Raw genomic sequence first — 20,430 nt, 5'->3', positions numbered from 1 at the left:
ATTAATCATTACACTTAAACAGAGTTTAAGACCACGAGAACTACTGAAATTTATGACCGATAAATTGCTAAAACTCATCAAATTTACCTAGTAAAACTTACCAAATTGACGTTGTTAAAATTCATCTAAACATATCAGTAGAGGCCAAATAAAAGAATAAAACATCAATACAAACACATATTGAGCCTATAAAACGAAACACACCGGCTAAGATTTCGGTGTTATCTCGAGCAGGAGAAACTGTTGAACGAGAGTTTACCCGGCCCGATTTCACCAGCGGACCGCGGAGTGTGCACGGAGAAAGTGCTCCGGGTTCGCTGTTGTCATCGGGGAGGGGGGCGAAAGGTCGGGTGAGACCCGAAGATGGACGAGGAGAACACGGTGAGCGCTCGCAGCCCCGTCCTCCTGAGCCCACGTAACCCCCCCCCACACCTTCCGATCCCCCTCCCCCCTCCCCCTCCCCCTCCCCTCCCTCCCTCCCTTCTCCTCCCCCCCTCCCTCCCCCCCTCCTCCCCCCCTCCCTCCCCCCCTCCCCTCCCTCCCTCCCCCCTCCCCCCTCCCCTCCCTCCCCTCCCCCCCTCCCCTCCCTCCCCTCCCCCCTCCCCTCCCTCCCCTCCTCCCCTCCCCTCCTCCCCTCCCCTCCCCCCCCTCCCCTCCCCTCCCCCCCTCCCCTCCCCTCCCCCCCTCCCCTCCCCTCCCCCCCTCCCCTCCCCTCCCCTCCCCCCCTCCCCTCCCCCCCTCCCCTCCCCCCTCCCCTCCCCCCCTCCCCTCCCCCCTCCCCCCCTCCCCCCCTCCCCTCCCCCCTCCCCCCCTCCCCCCCTCCCCTCCCCCCCCTCCCCCCCTCCCCTCCCTCCCCTCCCCCCCCTCCCCTCCCCCCCTCCCCTCCCCCCCTCCCTCCCCCTCCCCCCTCCCTCCCCCTCCCCCCCTCCCTCCCCCTCCCCCCCTCCCCCTCCCCCCCCTCCCCCCTCCCCCCTCCCCCCTCCCCCCCCTCCCCCCCCTCCCCCCCTCCCCCCCCCTCCCCCTCCCCCCCCTCCCCTCCCCCCCTCCCCCCCTCCCCCCCTCCCTCCCTCCCCCCCTCCTCCCCTCCCCTCCCCTCCCCCTCCCTCCCCTCCCCCCCTCCTCCCCTCCCCCCCTCCTCCCCTCCCCTCCCCTCCCCTCCTCCCCTCCCCTCCCCTCCCCTCCCGTCCCCTCCCCACCCCACCCCCCTAAATTCTTTCTAATTTAGAGAAAGAGAACCAAGTTAAATTAGAATAAATGTATGCATGTGTAAATTAATTGGCCAGTATTAAGATGTACAATTGATACCTTTACAGTTTGCAGTGTAACTAGTGGATCACCATAGTGGGTTTGAATTTTAATCTTCGCATAATGTTTTATGAGAATACTATTTCCTCAGCCTAATTTTTAATTCACTGTCTTCAAGTACAACATAAGAGTTTTTAAAATGTTGATGAGTTGTATGTTTGTATATTTTTCAGAGAGATTTTAGACAGCCATGTGAACAATGTTCTGTTATTAACTGGGGGATCTCTGATGAAGGCAAGTTCTTTTGCAAGTCCTGCCATAATGTTATTGAGGTGAGTATAATTAAGTGAAGGTTAAATGCTTGGTATGTTGACAGATGCCTTCTGTTCATCAGGGAACAGAGCAGGATACTGATGGCAATAACTTAATTGCAGTATAATTATATGTACAATTATCTGACAGCTTGCCAGGTATAAATCATCAAAAATGAAATCTGCACGATAATTAAAATTTTGAAAATTCTTGAAGTATATCTGCTGAGCAAAAAGAGAACACCATTTAACATCTGTGTTGAATAAGCAGGATGAATAAAAGCATGCATGCTTGGGTTAAATAAATGCAAATTACTGAAATTCATCCAAATATAAGAATATATCAGTTAAAATGAGAAAAAGAAACTAAAGTTCACGTGAAATTTCAGATATCCAGCACCTATGGTTTTTCTTTGTAAAGTTTTAGGAAAATGATAACTGCTTATAGGAGCAGGAATTTCCTAAAACAATTCAAAATAACATTGCTGCTGACACTGAATGATATTGAGTATGATAAAAACATCAGTAAATTGTGAAGTAAGAAAGAATTGGGGCCTAAAGCAGAATGTCAACAATTTTTTTTGACGTTCAAGACAAAAATAAGATGTAGATGAGAAGGAAGACATTATGTTGCAATGTTATGCTCATCTTCCAATGTGCACAGTTTTAGAATCCCACCTTGGAGAGGGTGCAGAAAAGATTTACTTTATATTGCCATGGATGAGGAATTCCAGTTAACTAGAGATGCTGAAGTTAGTTCTTAAATTAGTGAAGGTGAGAGATGAGATCAAAATAAATCCTCAGGGTGGTCATGTTTCCAGTGATAGACTGATGGATAACCAGAGATTTAAGTGACAATAGAATGAGAGGTAACATAAGGAAAATATTTTCCATGTAGCAAATTGTGCCTTTGAATGTGTTTCCTGAAAGGTTGATGAAAGCAGGTTCAATGGGAAGGTTATTTTCTCTTGTGCTAAGTTTTCTATAATAGTGTTGAAGTTATGGAGGAAATTATTTTGCCGTCATGGATAAAGGACAATAGTTTGATCAAGGACAACAGCCAGTACTTATTTGAAGGAGAAGATACTGAAAGATCTCTTTTGAGACTTGTACAGATAAAATTTTGCATACTTTATAATAATAAAATGTTTCTGAAAGTCTAATTAAAACTTCATGGGAAGCCTTAAGAATTCAGGATGAAACAAAGAGATTGGTTTAGGACATGAATAAGATTATTTGAAATATGTAATGTTATTTCACACAGGATAGTTTTAGCAAACTTTATGAACATTCACATGTTTGAACATCAGTTTTGCTACATTGCTATTTGTTATCTCTCTGAGCATTGTTGTGATCTGGATAAATATTCCTTTTGCTAGTTGACTTTTTTTCCTCTCACCTGAAAGTTTGAAAATCAAAATTATCCTGTTACTCAACAATTTCAGGAGAAATTTTAAAGGAATGATTTTTGTGAGAAAATATTTTTCTTCTATTACTGTAGGTTAGATTTTTTGAACATCTGTGTTCTGTATTTGTTCTTAAAGCTTTTGATTGTGAATGATTTCCCTTTCTGTTCCTGCTTAGTCATGAAACTGAAGGCATCAATTCCAATAATGGTCTTAATTTTGGTCAACATTGTTAAATACTAGTTTCTCTAGGGAGCTATTGGAAGAAGAATGCAGTGTTTATTCACATTTTGGTCTTTTTCAATCTTCCTCTTTGGGAAAATAGGCATGACATTTGGGAAGGCACCATTCTGAATGCTGTCAGTTTCAATGTTGTTTATTCAAATATTGAATTATTTCAGCCATGTTGTGAAATGTACTTAATTTAAAACATTTTTTCCTTGTTCTGGCAGAAAACAGCAGATATTGCCTCTGAATTATTTATGCAAAATGCAAGAGTGAATACTATTTCCAGGGGACTGAAGAAAAGAAACAAACTAGGTGGGTGTAGATTCTCTATCATGTAGTCTTACAATGTGAGTTCTTTTGTTTGTCAGCTTGCATTTGATTTCTGCTTTATCATAACATTTTTGGGAAGATTTCTCTGTAGATTTAAAAGTATATCAATAAGGCAAGGCATTTAGAATGTTTCTGGTTATGTATTTATGTCATTTTATCCAGGGCTGAATTGCTTCATATCAAATTTAGCATATGTAGAAAAAGATTTTGTTTAAGATTGATGCCACTTGCTTTAAAGTAAGATCTCAGAGGAGGCTATTGTGATTGAATGGGAAGTAGTGAAATATATTTGCCAATTAAACATTTTGAACAGCTTAACAGCACCTACTGTACTTGTCTGCTTAACTTGACACTAATATAGTCAGCCCATTATACTATTGATTTTGATGACAGAAACAGCTGTCCAGAGAATGGTAAATAGATCATTATTTAATTCAGTTAATTTAAATATTTGTGTTAAAGTGTATGTGAATAATTTTAGTGTAGTAATTAAAAATAAATCTTTTGTAAATCTTCAGTCTTCCAGAACTTGAGTCTAGGGTGGGGCCTCACTAGATATCGAAGCCTATCTGAGATTATAGCCAGCCACAGCCATTTGTACTTGGAGAGACCTTGTTTTACCTGGGTCTTGCCAATGAATGGAAGTTTGGGTGGCTCACTGATCAGATCTGGCCCATCATGTATCTGTTGAATCAGTATACAAAGATAGCATAATAGATTACATCACATATGATTTCATCACCATGAGATTTCCAACTTCACAGCAGTGATGATCGGAACTGGACACAAATGGCTATTTGAAGGCTGGGGAGATTTTACTTCACTAGAATCATTGCATCAGATTAATTCCCTTATTGAAAATTTACATTTAACCTTCAGCATTGCAATTTAAATTTATATGTCCAAGTACTATAAACAGAGTACTGCTGAGCTTTCAGCTACTCTATACTCTGCTGAAAGTTGTCAACTTCTGTTTGCATACTCCTATGTCCCTCTAATCCCTTCTACCCATCTATTAAATTTCTGGATTTGAAGTACCTTGCATTTTTGTACCAGCCATATATTTAAAACAAAAATTCTTGATGGAAATATATTTGAAACCTTTAAGTGAACCCTGCTCTAATAGGAATTACTATGACTATATAAGCCAAATGTATGCTAAAATACATTGCTTCAGGATTAAACACTGTCATTTTGCTTACTAAAATTGATAAGAGCCCATGTGTTTTCCTAGTAAAGATGATATGATGGACTGGAAATCATGAATACTGTTCATCAAAATTTTAGGGGTGGGGGGGGAAATAAAAGGGAAAGTTACACAACAGATTTCACTTGGATAAGTAACTTGCATGTCCTTGGAAAATTAAAGAGATGTAATGTTTTGTAAACTTTCCAAATGCTGGTGACCTGAACCAATGTATTTGAAGTCAAGTTGTAAGCATCCAGACCCATGCTATTTGACTCAATTGTCCAAGGATAGACTCAACCTAACTTTATTCAAACCCATTGATGTGTGAAAATAAAATAAAAATGATGACTTTCCAAATTGAGTAAAGTTATTTATATAAAGCCAAAAGCAGCAAATTCTGAAAGCATTTGACAGGTAAAGCAGAGGGAATTTGTCAACATAGCAAGTCTAGGACCCTTCCTCAGAAGAGGAAAAGTGTGATATGTTTAAAGTTGCAGAGATGGGAGGAGTGGAGAAAATAGTGTATCTATGGTAGGGTGCCAACCAAAGTTGTCAAGGCAAAGTTTACTTTTTAAAAACTGGCAACTAAAGCCAGGAGAGGAATAAAGAGAAATAAGAAACAAATTGAAACAAAGTAAGCCACATCTGTAGAGAGTGAGAGAGAAGGGCCATAACCTGAAATGTCAACTTTTCTCTCCTTGCTGATGCTGCTTGACCTGCTGAGTGTTTCCAGCATTTCCTGATATTGTTTTGAATTTCTAGCATTTGCAGTTTCTTGCTCCAATATCAAAATACAGTAAATATCTAATAATTGGGCATGTTTGGGATTTAGATGGTGCTGGACTAGCAGATTTTCAGATGCTGTTCCTTGTATTACAATGAAATTTGGATTCATTTTTAAAAAAAATAACTTGCACAGTATTATAATAAATTTATCAGTAAGCCCTGTGTTGAAAGGGAGCACTGGAACCAGGGCCTCAGTCAGTTGAAAGGGTTAAAATATCACCTGGTGACTCAATGCCCAACCATTGGCATAATCGGATAGCAGATTATCAGAGATGTGCTATAGTTGGCTTCTTTAGCACTCATTGGAGGCACAATGTACATCATTTTGTCTCTGGTATTAAGTACCTCTATCCTGCAAGCAATCTGCTACAAATACATTTTGTTTCAAAGCAAATACATGGTTTGCTGAAAGAAGCTAACTTCATTTGTTGCACCTCAAACACAAATTGAAATTACTGAAAAATGGTTACTACTGGAGTGGATAAAATAGACAGCAGTAGTACAGGAAGTTACCTTAAATGTTTTATTCCTATTGCATCATGCAGGATTCTTTAGGCTAAAATTCAGTATGTTGCTATAGAGGAAGCAAACTTCTATAAAGTCACTTCATGATATACCATTAGCAAAATGCCAATGATGCTCCATACTGTGGTCCACAGTAAATGTGGCATAATTCCAGATTCTTAATCATTCTATTCAGTTCTGCCTATTTGTTTTTAAAAACCTTTCCAGAAAAATGATTTGCCACCTTCAAAAAAAGTACTGCTTGCTGGTAAAAGTCTTGGAGCTCATTGGTGTTTTCAGATTAGCCTGGATGAGTAACTGCAGTGTATTTTGTGGATGGTACCCACTGCAGTGACTGTGCTGGAGGGAATGTATGTTTAGTGGCTTGGATGGGATACCAAACAAGCAGGCTGCTTTGTCCTGAAGGGTGTCCAGCATCTTGAGAGTTGTGGGAGTTGTATTCATCTAGGCAAAGGGAGAATATTTTATCATACAGGATTTGGGGTGTCAGGAGGTAAGTCACTCAGCACAGGATACCCAGATTTTGACCTGCTTTTCTAGCCACAGTATTTATGTGGCTGATCCAGTTCAGTTTCTAATCAATGGTGACCTCCACGAATGGTGGGGCACTCTGTAACAGTAATGCCTTTGAATCTCAAGGATAAGTGCGAAGTGTACTATATTGCTCCAAATTGAATTGTGCAAATAACATTAAAATTATCTTTAATTGCTGCAATACATCTAGTGGAAGATTTGTAATTGAACAGTCTTGGCCGTCCTCAGTCCAGATAAAGAGAAAAACCTTTTAACATGCATGAATAGAATTAGATGGAATGTTATATCTAGTCACATGAAAGTCCATATTTGATCTCCTATGAATAATGATGAATAAATAATTTCAAATCTGAATTTGCAATGTATTAATCTGCATTTCATGTTGTGTTGCAGATCAAGGCTGGGAATGGTATGTTTGTGAAGGCTTTCAGTATATTTTGAATCAGCAAGCTAAGGCTTTGGTAGCCTTGGGGGCATCTCCACTGATCAAAGTAAGTGTGATACTTAAAATCATAGATTATAAGGATTTAGAGGATGAGCTGAGGCTTACCAGCTCAAATCAGCACACTGTTTCCGATATTAATTGCTGCCATGCAATCTAATTTTATTATCATTTATTAAAATCAAACACAGAAAGGTTGCTTTCTTGAAGTAGCATGTGTGGACTTGTCTTATTTTGAGTGGACAGATATTGGCATCAAAGATAGTGACAAGAATGATAGTGTACAAGTTACGTTAGATTGTGTCTGTGTTGTGTCTACCAGTCTGCAGGTAGATCTGTGTGGTGCCTTAATAATAGAACTGTGGACACGATAAAGGGCAGTTTTGTTGCAGGTGGGCAATGCAATAATGTTTTAGATTTTAGAAGAGCAATTTTTTTTTCTGAATAACGCATCATGGAAAGATTGCTGCTTTAACTTGTGTATAGATCATAATTTATCAGGAGTAAATATTCTGCTTTTTAAAAAACAAAATGCATAATTTGTCCAGAGGACTTGCACAGAAATATTTATTCAGTAACTATTGTAACAGTGGCTTTTTTGGGATCTTATTTTTATGATTCATATCCAGACTTCCTGACTAATAATTTATTGTATGCCCTAATAGGGGTGTTTATGAGGTCATAGCACAGTAAGATTTGTTAGAGTTAAGTGTTGTTGTTTTTGTAATTCATTTTCCTGGTGTGAAGTCCAGTGCTTTGATTCATTATTAATTTCCTTGAGAATGTCAGGTTTATTATCTGCTTGCTCTACTGACAGTCATTCAACAAATTCTCTATTTTCTTATTTTAGTTCACAGCATTACCTTTGTCTGTCATTTCCAATGACAATCATTTCCTTCTAATATAATTGTACAAAGACCCTTAATCTTCATATTGCTCATATATTTCTTTTCTTATTCCTTTTTGTTTTTGCAGTCCTTGATCTATTTCTTTTCTCTTTGCTGTTCTTTGTCTTTCTGATTGCTTGAGTTTAAAGTATTCTTTACACATTTGTATGCCTTTTCCTTCAATTTCACATAACCTTACTGCTTCCATTGACCATAATGTTTTATTTGATAAGTGGAGGTCTTATTCAGGATGTATGTTGATTCTGTATTAACCTAAATAATTTCTTGAGCACTTCTATAATTTTGTCTAATCCCAGCTTGCTGTCATTGGTCTTCATCTCATCCTATTGAAATTAGAATTGGCAAATCACATATCCTAGTAAAAACGTTAAGTTTCTTCTTCTTAAACCTAATATTTAAATCATTATGTTATGATAGATGTTCAATTAATGCCCCTTATTGTTGGATTAGTAACCAAGTCTGACTTTCCTTTTTGCTGGCTCTTGGACTTACTACTCTAGAAATATGCCTTCAATGCACTTAGAAACTTCATTGCCCATCTGACTTGAACTACTCTTTGCTTCCCATTTTCCTTTGACTTTCAGTTTAACCTCCCATACACTAGAGCTTCAGTTGTGGCTTTGTAATTTCAAAAGACATATCACACTCTCTCTCCACGGGTGGTAGACAATGAGGCAAGTAGAAAAGGAGAGATGTGGTGAAGCATGTTACCCATTGAAATGGGTAAAATAGATGTGAGGTAAGGTTTGTAGCTTTCATTGGAGCTGGGTGTTAGGATATGGTATTGGAGCCCTGTCCAAAGATGGGAGCCAGCCAATATGGTTTTACTGTTCCTTGTTTAAACTGTCTTCCAGTTCACGTGGGTCTTCTTTCTTTGTAATGTTTTTTAACTACTTCATAACGTCCACTGTAATCACATTGTTGCATTGGTGGCCTAGCTACAGAATAAGGGTATTACATTTAGACTAAAGACTGGATTTTCCTGTAGAATGGGTACAATCTATCTGTCAATAAAAACAAAAGATGCTAGAGATTCATATCTAAAACAGAAATTTATACGATTATATCCTTGTATTGAACTTTGTCCCATATTTAATCTCTTGAGCAAAGGCTCAGCTTAATGTTCTCCAAACCCTTGATCTAATGAAACTCCTCTTCACCCAATCCCACTATTCAAACCTGACCAACTCTGCAGTTGACAACTGGTCTCCTTGTAACACTTTTTGATGTCCTATCTCAAATCATTTAATTGTATCATGGAGTCATAATCATGGAGTTACTGCACAGATACGGGCCCTCTGTCTCACAGTGTCTGGACAGATCATTAAGCACCCATTTACGCTGATCGAATTTCATTTTCGCCAGATTCCTATCAACTGCCCATCTCTCCAAGATTGTACCACTCACCTACACACTAGAGGCAATTTACACTAACTAAGTAACCTACTAACTGCATGTCTTTGGAAGTGGGAGCACCAGGGGAAGCCCATGTGGTCACAGGGAAAATGTGCAAACTCCAGATAGTCCTGATCTCCAGTGTTAACTATCTATCTACTTTAATGTTTAATGCTTTTCCTAACCAGTTATACTCTCTCTTTTTTTGATGGCATGGTAATGTAATTTTTCTGTCTCTTCTACACATCAAGTGTTGTTGGATGGGATGATGGATGGCAGGGATTTGCTTCAATTCTTTTAGTGTTGGCTGAGTCTAGTCAAATTTTACTTTACTTTAAATCTTTAATTCCCCACTTCAAGTAATCTGCTTAGTAAGCACCATTTTAGTAACTAAAATAATAAGGGGCAGAATTAGCAGTTCTCTGACAAGAATGGATTGATTACAGAAAGCAGCGTGAATTTAAAGAAAAATTTGAGTCTAACCAACTTCATGGAGATTTTGATGAAGTAACAGAGAGGGCCATTGAGGGAAATGCAATTGATGTATATGGACATTCAGCAGCATTGACAGGTTTAATTCCTATTTAAACCAGAGGATTAAAAATGTGGAAAAATTTTCCAGCTGTTTTGTGAGTGAAGTTTTTTTTTTCTGGGATCCTTGCATGAGAGCATTACTAGGTCGTCCAGGACACACTATTTTAGATTGGGCAGCTTTGGAGAGTTAGTTCATAATGGCTAATGCACAAAAGGCATGTTCATACTTGCAACATAGGTCAGCAGAATAGGTTGCCACTAGTGGTAAACTCTGGCTTAATGTAACTTCATAACTTAGAATTTCAGAATTATTCTTTTGTTGTCTGATGTTGTCACTAATGCAATACATTAGTGTTATTTTACAGAGAGTGTGCCATAAATTATGCATACTGTTCCAAATGTCTCACCATGATCTGCACAGGACTTGAATGGATTGTTCCTTTGTTAGTTGCCCTTGAGAGGCATCCTAGTTCTTGATTAACCTCATTGATAATGGCTTTATAATGAGTAGAAGCTTTCAGTGGTTGTCAATCACTCTGGATTTCCCATGGTGTCTTGTGACCGACATTTGCTGCCTTTTTAAGTTTTGTATTGCTGCTTTTCAATTTTTGGTTTGTCTGCAAGTTATTACAATGAAAGCTATTATTTTGTTGGCATGTGATATTGCCCCAAAGATAAATTCGGGTCATTGTCATATGTCTATGATGTCATTGCTTGTCTTTGCAGTAACTTGCAATAAATGGAGTATTTCCCCTTTTCTTAAAAAAAAGGTCATTCTGTGTGCAGATTTCACTCACCTTGTTTTAATTAGATTTATCCAATTTAAATCCTATTTGCTGTTCTTTAACCCATCCAATTAATTGAAGGAGACTTCTTTAAGTCTTATCAGTGTCCCTGTGCTCATAACATGGCCACATAGCTTTATATTTTCATCATATTTTATTATTATGTGAGATGACTGTGAATAGCAGAGACCCAAACCATTACTGGAACACCACTACTTGCTGCTCTAAGCTGGTGATTTATTTTTTTTCTATTCATCATGTGCCTTTTTCTATTTAATTTAGTGGGGTTTAACATTCTTTAGTCTTTGTGTGCAAAATTATCATGCGGCTATCTGCTGGATAGCTTTCATCCATTAATTTGTTTCCTCCTCTGAAAATTCCTGCAGTTTACCAAGGCATGAGTAAATCTCTGAATTATGCTTTTTTTTTGCTTGCTTTTGCTGTGTTCCTTAGGTTTATATATAGGTATAAAATGTGTAAAGTATGTTTAAAAACTAATGTTCTATTCCCATGAGCAATATTACTTTAAGAATATTATTTTAACAATTCTAAAAAGGATAGACCAGAGAGATTAAATTCATTAAATTGGCAGGGAGATTAAATTCATTAAATTGGCAGGGAAATTGATTATTTCATAATGTCAAAGATATTCAGTAGCTTTGATGGGTTTGATTCCTATTTAAGTTTGGTTAAGTTTAATTGCCTCTGTTTTTGAACAATTTTATCGATGAGAGTCCTGAAAACCTCATTGCAGAGCAATCTTGAATGTTTTCTATGACATGATATGTTATTAGTGGAGGCATTGTGATTAATTATGGATTCTTTCATCTTCAACAGTTCTTGATAATTTGAGTCCTCACATATGTGGTCAAGCATTTTCTTTAAGTAAAAGCTGTTATCATTGATGTTATCTTATATCCTCTGTTTAATATTTCTGAATACCAGCAGCTTCAAAAAAGTTTTGCTTTTGGGAGATGGTTTATTTTCAGCCTGCACTCGTGAAACTGGGGGAGTGAATTGATATTGGAGTATTAAAGTATATTTTAAATAACATTTTCATTCTAATGAAACTGAGGTGCAGAACACAGTTTGTATCTTTATCTCTGCCATGCTACACTTCATTTCCTTTTTTGTGCCTTTTCTTTGTGAATATTCTTTCTGCTCTTATTTTTTTTGTCTTTAATAGTTCTGATTCAAATCTTGCACTACCTTTTCCATGTACCTCAGAGTCATAGAGAAATACAGCATAGAAACGGGCCCTTTGGGCCATCAAGTCCATGCTGATCATCAACCACCCATTTACTTTACTCCTACATTAATCCCTTGTTATTTGTTCTTCCCACATTCTCATAAACTCGTTTGAGATGCTATCACTTAGCACGGTAGCATAGCAGTTAGTTTAATGCTATTACAGCACCAGCAACCTGGGTTCAATTCCCGCTGTTGCCTATAAGGAGTTTGTGCATTCTCCCCATGTCTGCGTGGGTTTTCTCCAGGTGCTCCAGTTTCCTCCCACTTTCCAAAAAAGACGTACAGGTTAGGAGCTGTGGGCATGCTATGTCGGCACCGGAAGAGTGGTGACACTTGTGGGCTGCCCCCAGCACATTCTTAGCAATGCAAAAAGACATATTTCACTGTGTATTTCGATGTACATGTGACTAATAAATATCTTAATCTTATAAACCAGGGGCAATTTCTAGTGGCCAGATAACGTTCCAACTTGAATGTCTTTGGAATATGGGAGAAAACTGGAGCAGCCAGAGAAAACCCACGTGATCACAGGGAGAACATGCAAACACCACACAGACAGGACCTGAGTTCAGGATTGAATTCTAGACTTTGTGTTGCCCTGATCCACTTTAATTCAACACTTCTCTGTTAAATTTCATCTGCCATTATCTATCCGTTCAACCAGCTTATCCATGTCCCTATGCAATTTATTACTGTTCTCCTTGCTCTTCAGTTCTCAGTTTTGTGTCATTTGCTTATTTGGAAATTCTAAAGAAAGTTATATACATGTGACCTATCATGTTGTTACCATGTCCATGTCAAAAGAAACAGTGGTGCCAACACTGGTCCTTGGGGATACCACTATCTGCTATGTGCTTTAAACATAACTCTTAGCTCTCAGGTCATTTTTTTCATCCATTCTGCTATTGACCTTTAATTATTTGGAACTCAGTTTTGCTAATTCGTATTTTTTTTTCTGTGGACTTTACCTGCTGCATTCTTTCAATATATTCTTTGCTATCTCATCAAGTAATTAAACCAAATTAGTAACCATGATTTGCCTTAACAAATCTGTACTGGCTCTACACTGTACACTGTGCTTGGAGAGGTTTGCAAAATTATGTGGAAAAACCCTCTGCATTCTCACCACTTTCAAGTTAGGGAGCATCCCATCTGCTTTATTCTAACATATCCTCCCATCCATTAACTCTACTATCTCCAAAAGATAAGAAACAGCAGGGAGTTATCAAGTAACTGAGCTATTCTGTGCTACTAAATGATGAGGGATCCAGTAGACGTCTTCAGGGAAATCATCGAAATGTGCAATAATTGAGTTCCATGGAATTAAGTCAATAGCAGCATGACGCTGCAAGTCTGAAATAAAACAGAAAATGTTGCAAACTCTCAGAAGGTCAGATGGCATCTGGTAAAAGGTAATAAAAGGTCATCAACCTGAAATGTTAACTCTTTCTTTCTCCATGTATACTGCCTGATCAGCTGAGTATTTGCAACATTTTTATTTTTGCATCATTACTTCTACTAAAATTTTGGCAACATTGCATCAATCTCCCTACAAAGGAAGACACTTATACCCTCCACCCTCTGTACTCAATTAGCATGCCTTCTGCTTCTATGTAAAAAAAACCATCATTAATTGGCTCTACCTGTTTTCTTGCCATCCATTTGCTATTTATGTGCATAAGACTTTTGGGTTTTCTTTTTGTGTTAACTGCCATTCTCTTATAATCTCTCATTCTTGTTACTTCCTCCCTCTCTCCACATAATATACCCGATTCATACTGGAATTACTGACCTGACATGCAATATATGATCCTACTTTTTTTTCATCTTTTTTTTGTCACCCAGGGATCTCTGGGTTTAGTTCTCTTACAACCCCCTGAGGAATGTCACTAATTTGTACCTGAAACACTTGCTCTTTAAAAGTAACTTATTGTCCTCTTTTTAAGCTTTATATGCAACTGTCTGGTTCCATTTAATCCTGGGCACATCTTGTCTCATCCCATTGAAGTATGTCATTCTCCAATTCTCTATTTTATATTCCTTCCTGTCCCTCTTCATTATTAATCCGAAACACCAGCATCTGATTGCATTTCCCATCATCTTCCCATTGTTACAAAGCCCACTTGGACCACTCCATTTCCCAAAATCAAATGTAACCAGAACCTCCTTCCTAGTTGGTTGAAAACCTACTGATGAAGGAAGTTATCTTGAACACATTTCAGAAAGCTCTTCGTCTCTTATTCTTTATTGTAATATTATCCCAATTAATATTGAAGTGCTCCAATATCACCGGTTATTGGACATTTGGGTGATTTTTTTTTTCTCTGCAGATGTGCTGCTGAATCCCTCATTATTTGGTGGTACAGAATTTCTCAGTAATCTGATAACTCCCTGCTAGTTCTTATCTCCAACCAGATGGATTCTGTATGGCATTTCTAAGCAATATAACTTCAAACTGCCCTTTCCGACAATATTTCTTCCACATTTTCTTTCACTATCTTTTGTGAACACTTTGTATCCAGAATATAGGCCTGGTTTGGACAAGAGCCTGTCTACACTCACCCCCTCACTCACATTAGCCCTGGATCTGCAATAATCTATTGCAGCTGCAGGGTTCCCAACACATGCAAGGTCTAACCACCATGGTCATTCCAAAATCATGGATTCATAGAGCTTATACAGCAAAGAAACAGGCCCTTTGGCCCAACTCATCCATGCTGACTAAGGTGTCTTCCTGAACTAGTCCCATTTGACCCATATCCTTCTAAACCTTTCCTATCCAGGTACGCATCCAAATGTCTTTCAAATGTTGTAATTGTACCCCCTTCTTTCACTTTGACTGGCAGCTCATTCCATATACCTTCCACCCCCTGTGTGGAAAAACTTGTTTCTTGGGTCCCTTTTAAATCTTTCACTCTAAGTTTAAACCTATGCTCTCTAGTTTTAGACTCCCCTACCCTGGGAAAAAGACTGGCAATCCAACTCTATTTATGTCCCCCATGACCTTATAAACCTCTATAAGGTCACCCCTCATCCTCCTTTGCTACAATCCCTGCCTATCCTTAAGTTATCCTCATAACTTAAGCCCTCCTGTCTGACAGCATCCTCGTGAGTCTTTTCTGCACCCTCTCTATCTTAATTACATCCTTCCTATAGTACGGTGACCAGAACTGCACAATATTCCAGGTGCAGTCTCGGAAACATCTTGTACAGCTGTAATATGATGTCTGAACTCTTGTACTTAATGCCCAATCTGATGAAGGCAGGCATGCTGTACACTGCCTTCACCACCCTATCTACCTGTGACATAATTTTTGGGGAAATAGGTATTTGTACCCCTGGGTCTCTCTATTCTACAACACTCTCCTGGGCCCTGTCATTCACTGTGCCCTGGTTTAACTTCCCAAAGTGCATTACTTCACACTTAAATTCCAGGACTTGCCCAAGGACCACCCTGAGCCTTTTGACAGCTCTTACTTTTCTGAAGATCCTTTCACTTTTTCCAAATGTCATAGACATATACAGCATGGAAGTAGGCCCACTGAGTCTATGCACCATTAAGCACACATTTCTATCCTCCCCACATTTCCATTAATTCCCCTCAGATTCTGCCACTCACTTAGGGCCAATTTACAGTGGCCAATTAACCTACCAACCCACACATCTTGGTAGAGTGTGGGAGGAATCCAGAGAACGGGTGGGGAAACCCATGCAGTCACAAGGAGAACATGCAGACGCCACATAGTAGCAGAAGTCAGGATTGAACCCAATTGCTGGAACTCTGAGGCAGCCGTTCTACTAGCTGTGCCATTGTGCCACTTGCTTCTAATGGCTGGAAATGTTTAGAAACAGTTACGTCATTTAATAAAAATGTGAATGATAACTTAAAACCACACTTATACATGGCTATGACTGGCATAAAGTTTTGGGGATCAGATATGATGTACTTGTTCCCCTGGGTGATTATGAATTGCCTCAGGATTCAATGAGTTCAGGGACAGAAGTTGCTGATGCTCACCAGCAGCTATCCTGTGATTGTCTATGGACCTTTTGACAGGCCATCTGCACAACCCTACAGGTGCCATTTCTGTCCTTTTTATTTTGAGTCATGTTTGTTATTGATAGTGCATCACACCCTCACACAACTACTAGAGTTGCACAACTAGGTTCAGTCCTGACCTGGCCCTATGTGTCTGGAGTTTGCACATTCTCCCTGCAACTGTGTGTGTTTCCTCCCGGTGAACCAGTTTCCTCCCGCATCCTGAGGATTTGCATTGGTAGGTTAATTAGTCACTCTAAATTGTCCCTAATGGCGGAATCTGAGGGAAGTTGATCAGCATGTGGAGAGAAAAAATTGGGGTTAATGTAAATGGATGGTTGATGGTCGGCAGCCCAAGGGCCAGTTTCTGTGCTGTATGAATCTATGACTCTTTATTTTTGCAGCTCATAAACCTTTGTTATTCACATTTTTTGCATTCTAAACCCACCTTTTATTCATTGTCATCTCTCAGAATATGTTCCCAATTAATTGCTGCTGCTGCTTAGTATTATTTTACACTCTCACTCCTTTGTGTGTTTCATTCCTCTTCTACCATTATTCATTCTCCTGCCAATTTAGTTTAAACTCTCTTCAACCCAGTTGGGGTACACCCCATTGAATCGAGCACTGTATAGCAAAAAAGATTTTTTTAATCCCCTGCTTACTGATCATTTATGAAACATTTATAAAGAGATGGTCATTTTTAACATGCATTGGTAATGCAGTAAACAAAGCCTTATGCAGTTTCAACAAAATTAGTTGGGCCTACCCTGTATCTTTTGTTAGTACTGTAGGTGATCTAATTATATTGGTCGATACTTTCATCTTCATGTTACTTTTTTATTCCTTCTATTCTGTATAAGTGTTATGTATAAATTTAAGTCTAAATACAGGTAGATATGTGAGCACTGCCAGAACTGGAGAAACAACCATTTTAAAATATTTAAAATGCATGAACCTAAATAACACCGTAATCATTTTTAATTCTGTGCACTGAGGATTTAGTCAGTGAATCAAATTAGGGTTTTGAGATCTATATTTGGTGCTCAAGTTGCAATTTGACATCTGATATCTTGGTTTTCTTTATGCCCTTTTCATTTTTCTTCTTGCTATTTAGTCTTTTATCCAAATTCCAAATTGCTTTTATGCTTCCATGGTATTCATCTGATATAGCCTCCCATCTCTTCTACTTAATCTTTCATGTTTAAACCTACTGGTTTGACAATGGAGTAAATAACGAGTGTTTTGTGTTATTGTGTGGAAGAACCTTAACTAGCAATAGATTTGTCTCTGATCTTAAAAAAAACTGCTTTTAAGCCTCAACCTAGTATGCATATTCACTGAGAATATGCTTCTGTATTTGTGTTACACTTCCACTATGACATTAAACTACTGTTAGTGTTTACCAGAGAAAGTACCTAGAGGGGGTTTGTGATGCTGTTGCAAAATACATTGTTTTAAAGTATCTTTGCTATCTCTAATATTCAGTATTTTAGTGAAAATATGGAGCATCCTTTATAGGATTTTAAAAATCCAGCAGGGGGCACTCTCTGACTTTATTAAGACCTGTTTATTCTACTTGCAATAGTTTGTTTAATTTGAAATGTATGCACAAGGCTGGTTTTTCTTTGTTAACTTAACTATAATCTCACTGCATAATTATTTTTTTGTCTAATTTCTTACTTCGTTAACACTTATTCACATCTATTGTGATATTGAATGGGTAAGTAGGTAGGTGATAGCAAACAATATATTTTTGGATAATGATTGTAGGAAAGATTACTCCAAGTAGCTTAAATAATGATTGTAGAAAAGATTACTCCAAGTAGCTTAAATCTATCTCCTATTGCCTTTTGATTTTCTTGTCTTCGCCATCTCCATTTTCTGCTCGGATTCTTCCCAATGAAACTGAGATTATGATCTCAAATGTTCTGGGAACTTGCAGTCTATTACTTTCAAGTGCAATTGAACACCACTAGTGTAGTATCACTGAACCACTCCCTATATTGAAGCATTATAGATGAATGTATTTTTCTTTTCCTAGGATGAAATCCTGTGCAATGTTTGGAGGCGTTACTTGCAAAAAAGTGAACAGGCTTATACAAACAAACCAGTTGCCGCCTTCACCGGAAAACGGACGGTAGGTGTGATTAAACAAATATTGGCGGTATCAGCTGTGAGTAAGAAAACTGCTATGTTTTTAGTATATGGAAAAAGATGCTTAATCTCAAGTATATTTTAGAACAAGTTGCTGGAGGAACTCAGTGGGTCAGGCAGCATCTGTGGAGGCACATGGACAGTTGAAATTTCACGTCAAGACCCTTCGTCTTGGTCCATTTCCCTCCACAGATGCTGCCTGGTCTGCCAAGTTCCTCCAGCAGCTGATTTTTTTTTTGCTCCAGATTTCAGCATCTGCAGTCTCTTGTGTCTATATTTTGGAATATTTGACCTCTATTGTGCTAAAAATTAGGGATACAAAGTGAACTCTTCACTGAAGTTGCATGCCGGTGTTTATCCTCCATACAACCATATTCTAATATGCATGTCCTGTTCCCATATGCCTTTGATTTCCAGCCACTTAACTACCGATCTAATTTCTATTATCTTGATCTTGCATCAGTCACACTAGAACATTCCACAGTCTTACAACTCTATGACTGCACTACTGTCTGTCCTAAATCTCTTGCATTTAATCTTTGTGTATTTGTCTTATTATTCCATCATTGCAAACACTATTTCCATCCAATAAGGGCCATCCTTTCGTAATTTTAAGCACAGCCAATTTATCACCTTCCAATCTTCTAATGGGAACTTAACATTAGAATTTTTCAAGTCATTCTGTATATTTCCTCATGCCAAGCAAGATCCCAGTGACTCTGCAATGTACCTTTGCTATTTCCTTACCATCTTTTCAAGAACATAGAGCCAAACTGTACATAGATCCCCATTGTTAACTTTGTTATGGTTTGTATAGATTACCAATCCATCTTGAATTTTTATTTTGTACGCCTTGTTCTAAAGCATATGTTTATTTATTTTGTTAATGGAATCTGGGCATTACTGAATAGGCCAATAAATGAAAATCCGAAGCAGACTGCAGATGCTGAAAATAAGACTATTGAACGGTTCCCTTATACAATGAGATGGACTATGACCTCAAGATCTACCTTGTTGTGACCTGGCACCTGATTGCACTGCACTTTCTCTGTAGCTGTGACACTTTACTCTGTACTGTTATTGTTTTTACCTGTACTACATCAATGCACTTTGTACTAACTCAATGTAACTGCACTGTGTAATGAATTGACCTGTACGATCGGTATGCAAGACCAGTTTTTCACTACCTCGGTACAAGTGACAATAATAAACCAATACCAATAAAAGACAAATGCTGGAAAAGCTCAGCAGGTCAGGCAGCATCTGTTTAAGATCTGGGACCCATCATTGGAACTGGGAAATGAGAAACTTTTTTTTTCTTTTTCCCTTTTTTATATGTAGTCTGGACTACTCAACATTAGCAGCACATTACACAGACGAAGAATCTTAATCTGATTTTTGACAACCACCAATTTCACCCCATCAGAGAAATTCTCCTTGTTCCACCCATCTCCCATCCCCAGCTTCTGTGCTACCTCAACTAATTTCTTTCTCTCTTTCCCAGTTCTGATGAAATGTTAACTATTTCTCTTTCTACAGATGCTGCCTGACCTGCTGAGTTCTTCCAGCATTTACTCAAAAGGCCAGCATTTATTTTTCATCCCTATTTGTCCTTAAAAAGGTAGCAGTGAGCTAACTTCTTGAACTATGGCATTCTGTTTGTTGAGGATGCTCCCATTGGAGGTTCCAGAATTTTGACTAACATGATGATATATTTTCAAGTCAGATGGTCTGTGCCTTGGTGAGAAACTGAAGTGAAATATTTTTGTGCACTTGCTGCACTCATCTTGCTAGATGGCAAGGTTGCAGGTTTTGAAGGTGAAAACTTGTGCTGCGGTGCATTTGTCGACAATACACAGTACAGCCAGGCAGCTGTCATGATGGAGGGAGGGAATGATACTTTTGACTACAAGATGGACAGAATGCCAGTGAAGCACCTAAAGGTAATTGAACCAAGGACACATCCCTGAGGGAACTGCTCAATGGTCTCATCCACTTGAGGTGCTGCTTTTTAATGTCTTGCAAACTTGTGAATTCTCCAGTACATCATCTATCTTTCTCCCATCTTGCACTTTATTTGATCTGCACTGTACTTTCTCTGTAATTGTAGCACCATATTCTGTTTTCTGATTACTACCTTGTTGTAATTATGTATGGCATGATTTGTCTGGATGGCATGCAAATCAAAAGCTTTTCACTGTATCTCCGTACATGTGACCATAATAAACCAATACCCTCCGAAGTATTTTTAACCTAAATGTACCACCTCACATTTACTGACATTTCTTTCCATATTCCACTCTAGCATATCTTATGAATATCCTCTTGTAATTTCCTGACTCTCAGAATTATTGTGGGGTCTATA

General features: G+C 38.6%; 1 protein-coding gene across 1 annotated transcript in view; it reads left to right on the top strand.

The window, feature by feature from the left end:
- The first annotated feature begins 222 nt into the window (after window positions 1–222).
- Window positions 223–20,430, top strand: part of taf1b (TATA box binding protein (Tbp)-associated factor, RNA polymerase I, B) — a 64,599-nt gene continuing 44,391 nt past the window's right edge. The window contains exons 1-5 of the mRNA XM_052025012.1: window positions 223–381; window positions 1,479–1,577; window positions 3,415–3,502; window positions 6,948–7,045; window positions 17,953–18,048. Coding sequence (XP_051880972.1) covers window positions 364–381; window positions 1,479–1,577; window positions 3,415–3,502; window positions 6,948–7,045; window positions 17,953–18,048 — 399 coding nt within the window. The 5' untranslated portion in view covers window positions 223–363. The remainder of the gene's footprint in view (window positions 382–1,478; window positions 1,578–3,414; window positions 3,503–6,947; window positions 7,046–17,952; window positions 18,049–20,430) is intronic.

The sequence above is a fragment of the Pristis pectinata genome, chromosome 10 (assembly GCF_009764475.1).
Source record: "Pristis pectinata isolate sPriPec2 chromosome 10, sPriPec2.1.pri, whole genome shotgun sequence".
In the NCBI taxonomy this organism is placed as follows: Eukaryota; Metazoa; Chordata; class Chondrichthyes; order Rhinopristiformes; family Pristidae; genus Pristis; species Pristis pectinata.
The sequence above is the reverse complement of the archived record's forward strand: the minus strand, read 5'-3'. Positions and strand labels throughout refer to the sequence as shown.